Genomic DNA, 17,890 nt, shown 5'->3' with positions numbered 1-17,890 from the left:
ACAATAATTCATTAATATCTTATTGCTAATTACTTCAGACTTTTCGCTAGGACATGAGTGATTACTTTTTACGACTTACCGAGGGAAACTGCTCCTCTCCCTCTCCAGGTATTCTCCTAACGCCTTCTGTATCTTGCCCAGTAAGTCCGCCAGCCGCTCCAGGGAGCGTTGCACGCCGGGGATGTTGAGGACATCCATCACCATTGGGGATTTACCTACCTTCTTCATTAAGCCGAGGAATTCAGAACTGGAGAAAAATATAATTACTTTAAAAAAATTCTATTAAAATTATAAGTAGCAAGAAATTGTTACCAACAAACAGGAACAATTGACACACCAGTTTAGTTATTATAGTAGGACAAGCTTTTAATATATGTATATTACCTTATACTCTGGAAGCGGCTAGTTTCGACCGGCAATAAGGTCTTAATATCTGCAGAACCGCTAAAGATTCCCTCCAGGTATACCCAACGTCGCTGGACATCAATCCACACGTCGAACAGAGCGTTGATACGGTTCAGTTTCTCCTCCCAGGTCAAAGCTTCCTCTTCGAACACCTGACGAATAATGTGATTATTGGTTGGCGAACAGGGAACTACGATCGGCCCTCGGTCGGCGCACGGCGTACCTTGTAGTAGGGCGACAGCTTCATGGCGGCGACGCTGTTGATGTGCTCCTTGACCTTGTTGAACAGGTCGTCCCAGCCGCGGATGATCTTGCACTTGCTCTGGTAGTGGATGAGGTCGAGCTCGTAGCTCTGCCAGGACTCGCGCACCTGCTTGAGGAACTCCTCGAGCGCCATCTCGCCCTGCGCCACGGAGACCACGTCGCGCACGGTGTGCTCGTTGTGCAGCAGGTCGGCGTCCCACACCTGGCCCAGCGACAGCTCGGACAGCGCCCAGTCCACGCGCAGCGCGCGGCACAGCTGGCGCCAGTGCCGCTCCTTCAGCGCGTCCGACTTCAGCTCCACGATCAGCATGTTCACCTTGGTGTACGACTGCAGCAGCTTGCGCACGTACTCGTAGCTGTCGTACATGCGCAGGCGCGCCGGCAGCTCTTTGAGCTCGTTGAGCATCGCTTCCAGTTGTTGTCTGCGATAAAACGAACCTTCAATTATATCTGCTCTTTCAGGGCGTATTTACATTATTTCCATCCGATTCAAAGTACGTATTCACATCACCATGCGATTCATGTTTAATATGAGTATGATTTGTAATGAGTATCATGACAACGCTCACCTCAGCTTTCTGGGCTGTACCGAGAGCCACGGTTTCTCCCTAATGTCGTCTATTTGAGTCCAAATCTTGCTGAGCGAACTCCAAACTCCACGTAAATCTTGCAGTTCCTCCAAAGCTACCGTCATGCGTTCATTGTTCACTGAACTACCTGTAAATCACAAAGTTTAGTTTTACAACATTACATTTAAACAAGTCACTTTTACTGATTAAAAATCAGACTAGTAATAGATTTTCCCTAATTCTTTGAAGATCTCCAAAAGTTTGCTGCTCCTTTAACGAGGGAGCTAAATTTATTAAAAAGGATTATATTTTGTGTCCAAGGAGTTCCAAATAAGCAAACCTGTGTCGTGCAGTTCCAAGGCCTCCTTCGCCTTGGCCACGTTGTCCCTCTCGTCCTTGAGGCGGGTGTAGCGCGTCTCCATGGCCTGCAGGCGGGTCAGAGCGTCCTCGGGCCTGGTGGAGCCGTCCGTGGGCTTGCTGCGCTCCCACTCGCCGAGGAACTCCAGCGTACGAGCTTCCACTGCTTTGTCTTCGGCGACGATCTTTTGTTGCAGGGATGCCACCTAGGAAAACAAATTATGATGGTTATATCTATATATTATTTTACGTTATGCATGTGTTGTGTGTGTGTTTGTAAACACACTTGTGCACGTTGTGTAGTCTGAAATTGGCCGATTAGTTCAAAATTGGAGCAGGAAGATTTTATGTATTTTATATAATGTTGTTTTTTATATGATTTTGTTAATTAGTGCTATTTTGTCTGGTTTTAATTAAGACTAATTTATCGAATAGGATGGAACAGCGTCTTACTTGGGTCTGGATGGAAGAGTCCTTTCTGCGCATAATTTCGTTAAAGGCGCTCCATTCGCCCTCGATGTTGTCCACGTGCAGCCATTGCGCAGGGAATTGGAATCTACACGAACATTTAGACATTATAAAATATGACCTTACAGATAAATATAATAAGCAACTGAATAATGATGTATACCTCTGCCTCTCGAGAATGCGCTGCGCCTCCCTGTAGACGTCGACCTGCTTCTCCCACGCCAGCACCTCCCGCTTCAGCTGCTGCACGTACGTGATGAGCGACACGGCGTCGCTCGTGGAGGCGGCCTCTGTAACAGGCGGGTTACAGGCGTTGCCGGGGGGAGGGGGGGGGGGGACTAATAACGGGGGATGTGTCCTCAGGGCGCGGCATGTAATCACGCTAATGTTTAAGCAACGCCGTACGCTTCATTCAGTTACTCTGTAGTTACGGAATGAGTTAATAATTACGAAAATGTTAAAAACCCGAATCTTTGATGTTGTTTGTAAAAATAAGACAATCACTATGAATGTTACGACAAATGACTACTACTGGTTTTTATCATCGGTTAGTTGGTAGTTCAATGATTATATTTGTTATTAAACCATTTTTAAATGTAGTTTTGCGTGTTGCATAATTGTGTGTACCGAAATTTTATCGGTATATTTATTTTCATTCGTTCTATATTCGCCCTCAGTCAACACCCGTAAGTTTCGTTTCGGTTCCATCGCAACGAATGTATCTCAGCCACCCCAGTGAGGAGACAATATGAAATCAGAGAGTCAAGAGGTCCTAGGCCCGCACCGATGGTCTGCTGCTCCAGCTGCCCGCGCGACTTGGCCAGGCGCGCGTGGAACTGCACCATCTCGCCGGCCAGCAGCGCGCCGAACTTGCCCAGCACGTCCTTGTGCCAGGCGTCGTACTTGAGCGCCACCTTGCTCTGCACGCGCGCGAAGTCGATGACGACGGGCCCGTACTCGCGCCGCGTGTCCGACGTGTCGAACGTCGTGCGCGACTTCTTGATGTCGTTGAGGCACTTGATCCACAGCGAGATGTCCTCCCCCAGCCGCCCGTACAGGCTCTCCGGCTGCAGGTCCCACAGCGCCTGGTAGCTGCCGGGGAACGGTCCGTCAGTGCTCGCTCGCTCTCCGAGTGCCGCCTTTAACAAAAACTAAAATATGCGTACCGAAGCCACTCGTCGACGTATTCGCGCACTTGCGATATCTTCTGCTCGATCGCGTCGTATGCGTTCTCGACCGGAGACGACCCGCCGGGCAGCTTGGTCAGCAAGTTCCTGTAGGTGGCGGTCTGCGCTCGCGCGACGCCCACCTGGTATCTGTCGATACACATAAAGTTAGAAGTTAGAACGACGTCGGGCGAAAAGTCCGAGAGTAAATAACTGAAGATGTGAAATATACCTGGTGCTCTGCAGACGGTGCTGGCTGGTGACCACGGCCTGCCAGGCGAACATCTGGCGCATAAGTTGGAAACGCGCCTCCTCCAGCGACGGGAACAGGTACATCTGCTGGTTGGTGATGCGCACCTCGTGCACCACGCGACCGATCTGTACGTGTGGGTCAAATCATTATTCAAATCGAAACTATTTAGTTGTAATAAATATATTATCTAGTAGATAGATTTAGTTTTTTTTCAAAATGCATTTAGTACATTAACATTACCTGAGGTTCACCGCCTGGTTTGTGGGTCTGTTCAGTGGGAGAATAAGTATCCATAGAGAGATCGAGCTCATTTGTCTTGCCTAACAGAGCCATGGTCCAAGCTTCGATACCGGCTTGCAAGCGAGCGGCAAGACTCTTTTCGACCTGCAAAATAAATTACTTTTTTGTATACATACTTCATTTGATTCCTTCACTCATTCCATTTGTGGCCTGAGAAGTCTAATTTGTACTGTAAGGAGTAAGCTGACTCATAGTCGCTCACTTAGGTTGCTTCTAACCACTTTGGGAATGTTTTTTCTATTGTGTTGGTTTCTCACCACCAAGTGGTGCTAGATTGTCTTACAAAAATAATCAAAAACAAAATGAACTCATATGGCTCTATTCATCTCTGTCGGTATTGTGTATGCTTTCGCATATACTAAGTGACCACACTGATTAGTGCGATTGCGCCGTACCTCCTCGTCGAGGCGCTGCACCCAGAGATGCAGGTTGCTGTACTGGCGCAGGGACAGGTCGTCGATGGCTCGCTGCAGGCGGCTCAGGATGTCGGCGAGGCTCTGCGCGGAGTAGGGACACGTCTCCAGCGACCGCGCGTCCACCGATATCTGCTCCTCCACGGCCAGCAGGTCCTCCACCTGTTCGGACATACGAGTATTGTAAAAGTGTAAGCAGAAGACACGAATACCTGCAAATCATATAAATATTTTTTTCTGAAAATAGTGTAAAATTATCGAACTCAAATTTTCTAGAAGGAGGACTTGTATTTTTTATATTATTACTTTTTCTTGGAACAGCAGTACGACTTCGCTCAGCTTCTGCACGTACGGGTCGAGTTTGTACGACTCCCACACCAGAGCCATGCCCTCGGAAACTTGGAACAGAACATCCCGACGAAGCCCCGCCACCAGCGGTATGATCGACGCCTTATCGCGAATCTGAAAGACATTAAATAAATTAGGACGTATTCGAACAAAAAGAGCCAAAAATTTCATAAGCCAAATTTAAAAAATCGAAGCCAATTTGCACTATCTAGTTAAGCAATGCTTATTTTCAAACTCTAAGAAACATTACGCACAATGTTAAATACAGCACTCAGATAAAATGTTGCTTTTACAATAGCAACGCAAATATTGAAGCTTTTTAACGCATAATAATTAAAAAAGCAAACGGTGCTCAGTTTATCAAGCATTGTAATAATATCATGCGGCCTATAAATAAGCTACCTTCGTATGGTTCCTATTATTTAGCTGCATAAATTAAATACACAAGTGTTAGTGACGTCATTATAATATATGTCAAGTGTATTTTCATTTTCCTTCGCGATGTATTGGAAGGCATACAGAAGTGGCAACTATTATTATTCTATGTTATTTCGTGGTGCTTACGTTGTGAATATGTTCGCATATTTTTAAAATTATAAGACAGACGATAAAATAAATACCTTTTCGAGCGTACGTTCGTAAGTGCGTACGCTTTCGATGAGCGAGATCGCGAAGGGATAGAGCTGATTCGCTTGGTGAGCCTTGTTAACTATGGCGAGCGGTACTCTGAAAATTAGATATATATTTATGTACTTTATAAAATCGGGAACGTGGCCGCCATGGCTGGCGCGTACTTTGAGTAACTCGGAGGTTTTATTTTCCCGACACTCGTCCAAGTATTGCATATTGCAATGTTTGTGCTTTATCTGCATACACATGTGACTCTTTGCAAAAAATAATCCAATGATGATATATGGATAACGTAAGTGAGCAGCTAGAAAGCACTTTTGACGATCTTTTATAGAAACGGTTTAAATAAAAAATGTCTCAGTTTGTTTGATAAGCCGTTTTAGCAGGTGGTAGGGTCTGTACAAAGCAGAATTGTCTGGGTGTGCCTCACCCCCTCAGCTACCACCAAGCCATAATACATCATTTATAGTTAAGTAAATGACCACTAACCATCAGGTAGCTCGGGTCTGCCTTAAAGAAATAAAAAACACACTCACCGGAATCCCAAGTTCTTCAAGTTACGAACTTCCTTATAAAGAGTAATGATTTCCGGCAAAAAGTTGACTTTCAATTTGAGTACCGTGCCGGTCTTGCTGGAGCGAGCGCGAACCGATTCTATTGCGAAGATCCGACCAGATACGCCCAAGTTACGTTGTTGGACCTGAAATTAAGAAAAACAAAAAATAATATCTCGACCAATTTGTTAAAATTGTTTTTTTGTTTTGTATATCTTACCTTACGAGCCCAATCGTCGAAAACTTCCTGAGTGTCCAGTTTAAGTCGGAAGCTGTCGCCGTCTGCTTTCAGCTTCTGTCCCTCAATATGATTTTCCCAGCCTTTTCCTATAAAAGTAACGTAAGCGTTAAAAAATGGATAAGTCGCCAAATTCACATCGACGGTGATAACGCGAGTCAAGGTTACCGAGCACGTCCTCGACCCGTTTCAGGTAGGCCGTGAGCTGGTGGTCGATTTGCTTGGCCCATATGATGGAGCCGGCCACGGGGGGCAGGTCGCGCACCAGCGACAGCCGGCTGCACTTCGACTGCGGGTACTGGACCTGAAAAAATATTCATTATATTAAAATTAAATTCAATCTCTAGTACCAGAATCCTAGCTGGTTTCAATGGCAGGAGTGAAGAGAAATTACCAACGTTGATATACAATTTAATTTGTTAAGGATTCTTGTATAAATGACGACTTGAATGTCGGCGAAGTTGGATTTTACAATTTCGGAAGTAAAATTATAGCGGTTATTAAAAATGAAGTGCAATAGTGTTGTATTTTAAATATCGGCATATTATGTGAATTGTAAATCAAGCAACGGCCTAGCAATTCTCTCTCGGTGCCATCGGAGAGTGAGGCAGCGTGCCTTGAACTTCTCGTGCAGCGCCTCGATGTCGTCCTTGACGCGCTGGATGAGCTGCGTCTGGTACTCGCGGATGGCGCCGCGGATGTGCGGCCGCACGAACAGCGCGTTGAAGCGCGAGAAGATGCGGAACATCTCGTTGGCGTTCTTGGCCGTGCCCAGCTGGTCGCGCAGGTGCGCCGTGATGCGCGTCTCCACGCGGTCTGGGGGGGGGGGGGGGCGAGGTTAGCGGTGTCACGTTGAGCCATCTCATAGCGATGTAATGTGTAGTCGCCGTACCGATCCTGTCCTCGTAGCGTCTCACGGCGGCCTCCCAGGCGTCGCAGCCCTCGCGAGAGATGTCCAGGCAGTCGACTTCCTTCACGTTCTCGTACGCCAGGTTCACCTTGAGTTTGGAAAATAGATCTATTATGACAATTTTATGATTAGCACTGTATTGATTTTGCTTCAAATCTTTAACATTTTGAATTGGAAAAGTAGATATCGCACACAACATAAATTTAGAAAATATCCAGGCGAGTCGACCAGCTCACCTCTGCGATGGCGTTGGCATCAGCCGCGTCCATGGTGAGCGAGTGCGGCTGCGTGGGTTCACCCCCCGCTCCGCCCTCTGCATTAGCGGTGGCGCGCGGACGCAGCACCTGCACACACACACACACACTCAGCACGGGTTTCGTTACCGGCTCGCGTCTAAATAAATAAAAATATCTCCACGTCTCCATTAGTCTAGCTTTAATTTAACTTTCCTTTCCGCGTATAGGAACGTACCCGCAGCATGACGGTGCGCAGCTGCTCGTGGTGCCGGCGGAAGCGCCGCATGTGCTCCATGCGCGCCTGCAGGCGCTTGTGCGAGGGCGACACGCGCCACACCATCTTCAGGTGCTCGTCGCGCTTCTTCTTCACGATGTCTCTGCGGACGGACGAGCTCGCATTCATAGCCATCGACGACTTCAAACACTATCCACTCGACAGTAGTGTGCCGTAGGACACTTACCTCAGGAGGCCCTGCAGCTTTTCGTACTCGTCGTCCCAGCAGGAGAACACCTCGAAGCACTGGGTCATGACGCGTTCGAAGTCCTCGAAAGGTATATGCATGAGGCGCCGAGTTCCCAGCACCTACGAGAATTATTTTATTTAGTGGACAGGTTTGTGAGTTAAAAATCATTTCCAACCTCATGCTCTGTTCTAAATAATCAATTACCACATAAACTTGCCATCAATAGCTTTGTAAGAATAATGTGTGTAAATTTGCTGAAAGTTCCTTACGATCAATATATAATTATAATTTAATATCTAACAAATTATGTCATCATTGTATGTGGTAGATTATGTCACCTTTAAGAGCTGCTGTCCCAAGTCTCGAGATATAGCTTCCACCAGTCTGAGGCCACGCTGTATGGGATATTTAGTGGAACGAATTTTGCGCAGATGTGAGAAGATTTGTTGCACAGCCAATCTGGAAGGAAGTTTAGTTTAATACATCATAGTAGTTATGCAAACTTGCAATAGGTACAGCTATTATACCATGCAGGCAGAACCCGGCCAACTGCTGCCTGTATATATACAACAATAGTCATGGTGGTTATTTTAACGGTACAGAAGTAGTAACGTTACATATAAGTGGATAGTATGTAAAATCATATAAACTGGTCAGTGTATTTTCCAGACTCCTCCAAGAGGCTGGAAAATAACTGGCATAGATCTAGGTATGGAAATCATTATAAAAGCAAAGAGTTCATAATTTCTTCACCTCAAACTGTGAAATAAATTATGAAAACATTCAATATTCACATGCTACAACCACTGAGCTAACTCAGTTTACGAATAGAAGAAAACCACCACCTAAACATATTAATCAAAATGATTTAGACTCAAACTCACCTGATCCTTTCCAGTTCCGTGGCACTGAGCAGATCATTGATGGGAAAGTCTTTCATAAGTGGGTTGTAATCAGATACAGTTGCAAGAGCTTGTTTTAAGCCTGTGTCTGTATCAAAAGACACTGTAGCATGAAATCTCTTGCCATATTTGAGGATATCCAGTGTCAAGGCAACCTGTAATAAATATTTAGTCATTAAATAAATACAATTTTATTTAATACATTTTATATCATTTATTGATATATAAATACCTCAATGCTTTCTCTTTTTTCTTGGATGCGATGGAGAGCCCTCTCAAGGTTGAGCCAGAAAGAAATTTCTTGCAGAGCAGTGCCGTTAGATGGGTCACGGTCAAGTTTGGTAACCTAGATGGTATTAGATCAATATAATATTTACCCTAAAGTATTAATTTGGTGAAATATCGTTACTAGTATGCATTAAATAATATTAAAATTTCCTTAAATTAACATTTGGGGTTATTAGACTACTTAATGTACTTTAAGTAAGTATTGTTGGAAAAGAGTAACTAGTGGTAGTTTCTTGTCAGTGAAACTGCCTGTTCACAAGAGTTTGCTCTTAGCCTGCTTCAATACTATACATTAAAACTTTGATGAAATTTAACTTTGAAAATATATACCTTTTGAATTTCTTTGATCCAGCGGTTAACACCATTTTGCAATTGGTTGAGGAATGTTGAATCTTCTACTTTATCACCAAAATCTGCCACACGGGGCTTACGACCTTCATCAGCAGCCCTAGAAGAAAGTATATATTAAGATGTAGATATTATGCTGTTTAACTAATCTCAAAATTTTCTTAACAAACCTTTTAATGACTGCAGCAACAAGTTGATGAACAGGGAGAGTGATCTCAGGAATATCAATATTTTGTTGTAGATGTAGCAGCCCCATTTCTAACTCCGCAATTTTTTTTTCAACTGATGGCGCCATCTTATCACCATCTCTGTAAACAATGAACCATTATTGGTTAATATATTAACAGCTGCAATTTCATAATGAGATGATGATTACTACTGAAAAATATAGCAACCTGTCAGCCCTGCCGCTTTCTTTAACATAGCTTTTGAAGAATGGAGCCATTGTTTTGCTGATAAAAGCATGAAGGGTCTCGTATGGAGATCCATCAGAAAGGTTGATGAGGCGCAGTTGGCTGTGGATTGACTTGTCAGCTTCAATCACAATACCACGCTTGATGCAGACAAATGCAGCAACTCGGGGTGATGTGAAGTGCACCTGTGATTTTAAATATTTGTTAATATATTTAATTGAAATATACTTTCTTATTTTTTTGTTATTTCTTGCATACCTCATTGCTAATTTGGTATGAGACAGCCTCTTTCTCTTCTTCCCCCTCTGTAGGCTGCTCATTGTCATCCTCTGTAAAAAAGATATTTCAATAAATAAATATGGATACTAAATGAAACATAGATATAATAACTTCTTTAATACAAATTATATATTTTTTTCTTTAAATTGTTATAGATATGGTAAATGATGGTAAATTATAACTCGTATCATCTCTATAACAATTTAAAAAAAAAAAAACCAATACACAAATTCCAAGTATTATTTGAATTATAGTATATTGTTTGCTATTTATACAAACAGAACTATATCTATGATCAGTGATAGTTTATTGGCTTGATTTCTATGACTCATTAGTCATATGTGGGTAACACATAATTTGCATAATGCGTCAATGCAGTTGAATAAAGATCTCATGCGATCGATAGTCTTTAAAGTACGCATACCTTTCAATGAAAATCGCTGAACATACAACGCTGAAACTTGCGGATCTGTAATAAATTTTCTAATGCAATCTTGATTCACTTTGTCGTCAAGTGCAGCGGTGAGAGCCGGTGGAACGATGTCATCTTCAGGCAAAAGTACCGTTGCAGCTCGACGCAAGTAGTTCGCAAAATCTTGGAATTCGACTACTACTATATTTTGAGCCTCCGGGGCATTTTCACTCCCATCAAGGGAATCTCCCATGTTGTTGAGGGATATCTAAGGTTTTCTTATTCGATTTACAATGATAATATCCGGCTATAAGAAATTACAGCCGCAGTAGACAGCTTTTGACAACTAGAAATAAAAGGTAGGGCTTGAATTTGCAGCTGGTGACGTATTATCTGATGTTGCCATTATAATTATAATTTTGGCTTCATTGAAGGCTCGAAAACACTATAATTTTTTCAGGCATAGTAATATTTACATAATTATAAAACATTATTGGAGCCATAAAATATCATATATAATTAAATAAAAAAGAAAAAATAGAATTTATCACACACATTACCAGATGGTAATGTTTTATGTTAAAATATTATTGTTAAATAAAATTCTGAATCTATGTCTTTAAACTTTTACACTTTGATTTTAAATGTTGTGTAGTGCTGCTTGAGGAAATTTAACAACGAACAATTTAATGGTATGGAAATTTATGAACTTGATTTGGTTCGAGGAAAGACACAAATATTTATTAGCTTTTTATTTGGTAAATCATTATAAAAAGAAGGAATATAATTAATAACTTCAGTATATAAAATTAAAGTGAATGGTATATTACTAATTATATACATACAACAAAAGAACTATATAAGACGTTTTATTATCTTGGCAACTATACGTATTAGCTTGACAGCCGCAAAATGTCATTCTATTTTATTTTCATATTAAAGTAAAATAATACACTTTTTAAACTATTTCTTTACAAATAAAACTAAAAAATAACGACTCTTTACTTAAATTTATTAAAATCTACGAGACAGGAATTTGACTCTCTCATATAATATAATATATTTATATGCTTATTCTACTACATAATCAATACAACAAATAAGTGATTATTGTGTCATGATTTTTTAAATATACTTATATAATTTTAATTGAAATAATAATATTTAGTACTGCTTTGACTTTTAAATATATTTTTTTTAAATTGAAATAACATGTATGAAGTATGATTATTGATTCGGTTATCGACACCGTGTTGTGGCACTCCCGTCACTTCCGTTTCGTGGCGTGGTGAGGCGAGCTGGTACTGCCTGGCATGGAGAAGCGCGGGATTTTTAAACTGGAGAGAGAAACTGAGGACGAAGGACGGATTTGCTGTTAAAGTTATAAGTAATATATGTATCGAGTGGTTTTAATATAATGGAAGTCAATGTGATGTGATTTGTTTTATTTTAATTGTTACACTATTATTTGCAATAATAACCTGTATTTTTAAAAATTAATAATAAACAATGCATACAAACTAAAAACCGATTTTTTTAAATTTAAAAACATAATAAAAATTATTCAACGGCAAAACATGATGATCGAATCGATAATCAAAATATTACGTTGCGGCAATCTCTAGTTCCATTTGTCAAAATTCAAAAATCGAATAGGTGGTTGGACAGGTTATAGGTATATAGGTAAAGTTACTAAGTTTTTTTTATCTACACATTATAACTTCGGAGAGTCCATCTAGACATATAAATTATTATTTATGTTTATATGACCTTTCAGAATTTATTATAATCTAAGAGAATAAAGGAAAAATCCAATAGGATCATCCTTATGCTTCTGTCATGTTCTTATATGTAATAAGCACACTCATTTTGTTTTAAGAAGCATCATTGAAAAAAAGAATCTATTAAAGCATTTCTAAAAAAATAACAACGTATAAGCGATATTTGGTTCTATTATTAAATGAATAGGGTTGAGTTCAATCTTTCCACTACATTGTTACATGCCTTATTTTAAACATACTGATACAGATCACATGTCAAAAGTCACCCTTTCGTTAAAAATCTAACATTATTATCATTTCACTACAAATATTGCTATTTCTTCCTCGTACAATTTTATATACCTACAGTTGCGTTTCCAATGTTAAAATAATTTTGACAATATTTATAAAATTGTACAAGTTTTATAGAGGATTAAATTTTCGAATTCGAAACTTATACATGTAACTTAAAATAGTGTGGCGTGTCGCCAGTAAAATTTCGAAATGAAATAACTGCCTACAGCGACCAAGTTCTGTGTGTCAATTCCGCATTTCTAATTTCCTGGATTTGGAAGTTAGTAATTTTTCCGAAACAGATTTATGGTAAGTATTATCCAAAACTACTACATACTGCACCTTTTAGAAAAAAAACTGAGCATTTATCCTGACTTAACATCCACAGCAATGTGAACTAATGCTATGTACATACAGCAGTGGTCGACTCGAGACTAACACTTGGCTTGAGCGTCTTCGTGAATTGAACTGACTGATCTGTGGGCACCAGATATCAGACTTGATAGATATATCATTATGTGCAGTCTATAAAAAAGTTCCTTTCTATTGTGTATTATTTTTTAAGATTATACTCCCATTCCTGGCAACTTATGGAAGGCCGTCGGTATTGCGCATTTGCCATTTAAGGTCGTGTCGAATTTGCCGTTCCATCGAGTTACAAGACTGATGGAATAGAGAGCACTTTTGCGCACCCACTTGTGCATATATTATGTCCTGCGAATATCCCTTGAGAATAACCGCCTCGGCAGAAAATGGTCAGGGGAGTTTCATATATTTTTAAATTGATTTAAAGAAGTTAGGTAGGTTGGATAACGGGCCACCCGTTAAGTCGTCACCATCGCCAATGAGCCATTAACCTTTTTAACTAAGGTGTTATGTGCCTGATATTTACCTGAGTTCATTTCTCTTTAAATAACAATATTTATATAATATAATAACTAATTACGAGTATTTCTGTTTGGCTGTACCCTATACCCAGAAAGGTTTATTCGAATAATTTTATTTTAATATGGGCTAAAGTTATTTTAAGTCTAAAATAATTATCTATCTTATTAAGGTTGAAGCTGTTCATTTGTTGCTCGAAGAAAACATTACAATTCTAAGAATCTAAATTTCTTTATTTTATTACAATAGAGATATTTAAACAAAAAACGTAGAAATACCGCTTTTGAAAAACCCCGTAAAGCCTTTTCTCTCTTTAACGGTATTTTCAATCAAGACGCCTCCCGTTTCTTCGCTTTATCCATCACAGTCGACAAAAAATCTGCCTATACCAGGCTATACTCTTGGTTACGATTGTCAATTGATTCAAAACTTTATCATTCAAAGCATAAGATACATTTTTGATACAAGATTGTAATGGCTGTAGAATGTGAATATCGCAACGAAGGCTATAAAAGCAGTGATTCGAGGAGCGTTTCGTCAGTTTACAAGCTCGCTGTAATAAGATATCGGACGCTCTATCACCCTGGAAAATGTCTTTATTATGTTCGCTGAAACAAAGCTACCTTAAAAAGCGTTGAAACTTTAACGATACATGGCTGTTACGCGATTTTGTACAGTTATTAAATATAATTTGTGTGTACAAATAATATTATAAAATGTAATGCATTGTATGACATTTTTAACTTTATTTTCCATCATTATATTAGAACAGTACCACTGGTTTTGGAGACGGCGCTCTACATTTTTAGCAGAAATTTGAATTTGTAGCACCTTGATATCCCGCGTAGCCTTCGAATTGCTGTTTCGGCATGTATCTGACTTATCGAAACTGCCGTTCTAAGGCCTTCACACAGTATGTAAAAATTTGCTATCTCGATTCACTTGCATTTCAATAACTTCCGACGTTATGACTGAATTAATACATTAAAAAGCTCTTAAAGAAAATTGAAGAATAAACTTGTTACTCCAAGTACCCGATTACACAGGGTTAGTAACTCTTTTTTGGGGCAATGTATACGTTTTTACAACAGGATCCCAGAAAACGTTCAAAATTATTCAATTATAAAATTCAAAAGAATCGTTAAAGAGTGTTTGTGTGCTAAAGGATATTACAACACTAATGACTTTTTAGTTGACTGCACACCTTGGGAATGAAATGATCGCCTCCAGGCTGTTTGAAATAACTAAAATATAATTATTATTGTACATGCAAAATGAGAGGTGTTAAATTCCGAACCGGTGGTAAATTTTTGACTATCAATAAGCAAGTGTGAACACTTCTATAATGAATAAAGATTTTTGACTTTGACTTTGAAGAAGAACAATTAATTCAATACACTGTTGTTGAAAATGGACTAGAAGGGCCTTCAGATATGCAGTTGATGTTGTTTTTTAAATAAAGATTATATTAAGTACAGAATATTTTAAATGTATGTGAATAATAAAGATAAAAGCGAAGGTTCAATAGGTTTCGTTTTACGAATTAAATGACATATAAGTATTTGGAAATCGTAAATTAGGCAGAATACTGGCAAGGAATCAACAAGCGTCATCCCCTACTTTCCATGAAATAGTCTTTGCTCTAAATGCGAATTTCAATCAGGAATTAATTATTCCGCGAATCGCTTAAGTTAAAACAACATAGATAATTTCAATTGTAATTACTCACGTAGTATACATGCTAAATATGTCCAGTAAGCTCTATTAGGTGATGATCATTCAGAAAGGAGAACACTTTAAAGCTGTAAGTTCTCTTTAAAATCATTTTATATCGTGACATGGAAGTCGAATCAGCCTCGGGGGCAAATACTTTTAAGTTTGATATTTTGTTTTTTTTTCTCAATATCACCTTTATCAAATAAGTTATAGATGGATTTTGCGAATGAAGCTTCAATTAATCCGATATAGATTTTTTAAAGAATGGAATGGAATATTATAGAATAACGTTATATAAGAGTAAAACAATATTATGCTTCACCATGTTCATGCAGATTATTGACCCCTTGCATTAGAGCACTTGTTCTTTCTGCAATTGTAAAAAAAAAAGAGAAAATCATAAGCTAAGTACAATACAATGTATATTGCTCGATTAGATTTGGTTTGAGTTACAAATATTTAATTTTTTTAGGATAAAAAGTAAACGGTGTTAATAATTGTGTTCACGGTAATGATTACCGAGAAAAAAGGAAGGTAACTCAAATAAAACCATTTTACGGTTTTAGTATAATGTTGCTGATTTTCAGACTGGATATATATGTTACTGTAGAAGCTCGAACTACGGTAAATCTTAAGTTTTTCCAGTAAAATCTAAGATTTACCGATTATGAATTGTAAATGTCCATGAAACTTTGGGATTCGAACTTTTGCCATCATTCACTTGGTAAATCTTAGGATTTACATGTTAGGTTAGGTTGGAATGGTAAAAGTCCGAAAAAGTCGTCCCTTTATAATAAATACTTAATTACCAACTCATGTCGGTAAATCTTAGGTTTTACTGGAAAATCTTAAGATTTACTGTAGCTTTTACAGTAACATATATATATATATATAGCGAAGAACCACGTTCTTCACGGTACTTACTTTTTAACTTAATCTACTTTCCGGACTGTAACATAATAATTCACAAGTTTTCCTTGGTGGTATGACTTTGTGCTAGCCCATCTGGGTAGGTACCACCCACTCATCAGATATTCTGCCGCCAAGCAGCAATACTTGGTGTTGTTGTGTTCCGGTTTGAAGGCCGAGTGAGCTGGTGTAACTACAGGCACAATGGACATAACATTTTAGTTCCAAAGGTTGGTGGTGCATTGGGAGTGTAAGGGATCGTTAATACGGACGGTGGTGACCACTTAACATCAGGTGGCCCATTTGTCGGTCCGCTTACCGATTACATAAAAAGAAAGTTTTTATGAGCCTACTTGAATTAAGAATATTTTGATTTTGATTTTTCATTTTGGTTATACAGTCGAATAGTTAATGAGTCAAGAGAAGAGAGCAAGCGGGAGAATGAAGTATACATTGTTTTGTGATACACCGACACAGATTTACGGAAATGCAGTGTATAATAGTCTGACGAATGTTATTGGCTGAAACGTGGCTTTTCCTCGCTCGACACGGTGTCTGTCTGTGGCGAAGCGCTCAGATGGCATTGAGCGCTGATACCGTTTTAGGGTAGCTGCAGTACACACGACTTCGCTTTATCCTTAAAGTAATACTAAGTTATAAGCGTAGTAATAAATAAAGAACTTATCATACTAGACGAACTCATTCAACACTATTTTTCGAACTTATCGAAAAATAGTGTTTTTTAAAATTATTCAGAAATCTATCCGATATATTCGTATTGTATATTTTAAATTAAAAAAAAATGTTATACTTTGATGTGCAAAAAGGTACATACTTGGGACGCAGCTTTATAAATTCGATTCACAACGAATTATATGAATTATACTGATAAAATTATAATAAATGGTATCAGTGTTCAGAGGTAGAGGTTAAGTAATAATGACTATTTTCAAGCACCGAATTCACAGTTATTTAATAATTAAAAGTATGTATGATTATATTGATTTTAGATTTATCGGCGAAAACGGCTTAGCTCATTATATCCCCCATGTAGCTATTTAGTATGCAATAGTATTATCGAAAAAAGAAATAGGGCTACATTATTAATAAGTTTGTAAAGCTGTACATACCCTTAAGTTACGTAATGAGAATTTATAAACTCAGTCCAAAATGAGAAATGTTAGAGAATTAGGTTAGTTGAGGCGCGGTAAGCTTAGGGAGAAATCCACAATACACAGTCAGAAGATTATTTCTTATTATTTAATTTTTTTTATGAATTCTAATTTAAATTATATGAAGGTTTCGTGTTTTCCGATTTCGAATAATTATCGTACTAATGGTTAAATTGTCTAATATATTGGCAGTTCTGTAGGTTACAGATTAAGTTAGTTTTTATTGTATTATAAAGGAACCAACACAATGACATTAAATCTGTCCTAAAAAAACAATTTTAAATATTGAGATGTTTACTAACAGCAATACAATACAATCATAAGACATAAATTATATAACACAACGAAATTATAACGCCAACTCATCATGCGATTATATAGATCCAGTTTTGTTAACTCCAATTTAACATTTTTTAATTAAAACTTTAAAAAACAATGTGTATTAATATAATATTAAAGTAAAATAATATGTGAAAACAATAATAATATTTAATATATCGTAATATGATAAAAAATTAAACAAAAGCGAAATAAAAATATCGGTATAAAATTGGTGTTTAAATTATGGACAATACGAGGCAGCATTAGAGGCAGTACCTTTACTGTATGTGTATAAATTGTCGTAGTATTTGTTATTTATATCTTTATGCTTTAATGATAACACTATAATGAAATAAGACTATAGCCGCCTCTTTATAAATCTATATCTATATAATATTATAAATGCAAAAGTGTGTCTGTCTGTTACCCCTTCACGCTTACACCGCTGAACCCATTTAGATGAAATTTACTGTGGACATATTTTAAGTTTTATTAATTATCTTTTCTAAGGGTTAAAATGGAGGGTAAAGGTTTGTGTGCTATAAAGTTTTATATATTTCGCGTAGGCAAAGCCGCGGGTTCAGTTAGTAATATAATATGATAAGTTTTAAGGCCT

General features: G+C 38.5%; 1 protein-coding gene across 5 annotated transcripts in view; it reads right to left on the bottom strand.

The window, feature by feature from the left end:
* Positions 1–10,566, bottom strand: part of Dhc64c (Dynein heavy chain 64C) — a 30,576-nt gene extending 20,010 nt beyond the window's left edge. For 3 of the 5 annotated variants that reach the window (XM_064216981.1, XM_064216980.1, XM_064216983.1), the window contains exons 1-31: positions 10,230–10,566; positions 9,785–9,855; positions 9,509–9,711; positions 9,284–9,421; positions 9,096–9,213; positions 8,710–8,823; positions 8,460–8,632; positions 7,914–8,034; positions 7,573–7,694; positions 7,347–7,488; positions 7,112–7,219; positions 6,858–6,963; positions 6,582–6,781; positions 6,134–6,269; positions 5,948–6,054; positions 5,710–5,873; positions 5,164–5,269; positions 4,946–4,969; positions 4,502–4,657; positions 4,178–4,357; positions 3,723–3,866; positions 3,462–3,607; positions 3,230–3,379; positions 2,848–3,155; positions 2,227–2,353; positions 2,049–2,151; positions 1,579–1,801; positions 1,239–1,386; positions 629–1,091; positions 385–557; positions 80–247 (exon numbers count right to left, since the gene is read on the bottom strand). In XM_064216981.1, the coding sequence (XP_064073051.1) occupies positions 80–247; positions 385–557; positions 629–1,091; positions 1,239–1,386; positions 1,579–1,801; positions 2,049–2,151; positions 2,227–2,353; positions 2,848–3,155; positions 3,230–3,379; positions 3,462–3,607; positions 3,723–3,866; positions 4,178–4,357; positions 4,502–4,657; positions 4,946–4,969; positions 5,164–5,269; positions 5,710–5,873; positions 5,948–6,054; positions 6,134–6,269; positions 6,582–6,781; positions 6,858–6,963; positions 7,112–7,219; positions 7,347–7,488; positions 7,573–7,694; positions 7,914–8,034; positions 8,460–8,632; positions 8,710–8,823; positions 9,096–9,213; positions 9,284–9,421; positions 9,509–9,711; positions 9,785–9,855; positions 10,230–10,470 (4,883 nt within the window). In that variant the 5' untranslated portion in view covers positions 10,471–10,566. The remainder of the gene's footprint in view (positions 1–79; positions 248–384; positions 558–628; positions 1,092–1,238; positions 1,387–1,578; positions 1,802–2,048; positions 2,152–2,226; positions 2,354–2,847; positions 3,156–3,229; positions 3,380–3,461; positions 3,608–3,722; positions 3,867–4,177; positions 4,358–4,501; positions 4,658–4,945; positions 4,970–5,163; positions 5,270–5,709; positions 5,874–5,947; positions 6,055–6,133; positions 6,270–6,581; positions 6,782–6,857; positions 6,964–7,111; positions 7,220–7,346; positions 7,489–7,572; positions 7,695–7,913; positions 8,035–8,459; positions 8,633–8,709; positions 8,824–9,095; positions 9,214–9,283; positions 9,422–9,508; positions 9,712–9,784; positions 9,856–10,229) is intronic. The other 2 variants (XM_064216982.1, XM_064216984.1) reach the window with 1 other exon arrangement.
* Between the last annotated feature and the right edge of the window lie 7,324 nt (positions 10,567–17,890).

The sequence above is a fragment of the Vanessa tameamea genome, chromosome 14 (genome assembly GCF_037043105.1).
Source record: "Vanessa tameamea isolate UH-Manoa-2023 chromosome 14, ilVanTame1 primary haplotype, whole genome shotgun sequence".
Lineage (NCBI taxonomy): Eukaryota > Metazoa > Arthropoda > Insecta > Lepidoptera > Nymphalidae > Vanessa > Vanessa tameamea.
The sequence above is the reverse complement of the archived record's forward strand: the minus strand, read 5'-3'. Positions and strand labels throughout refer to the sequence as shown.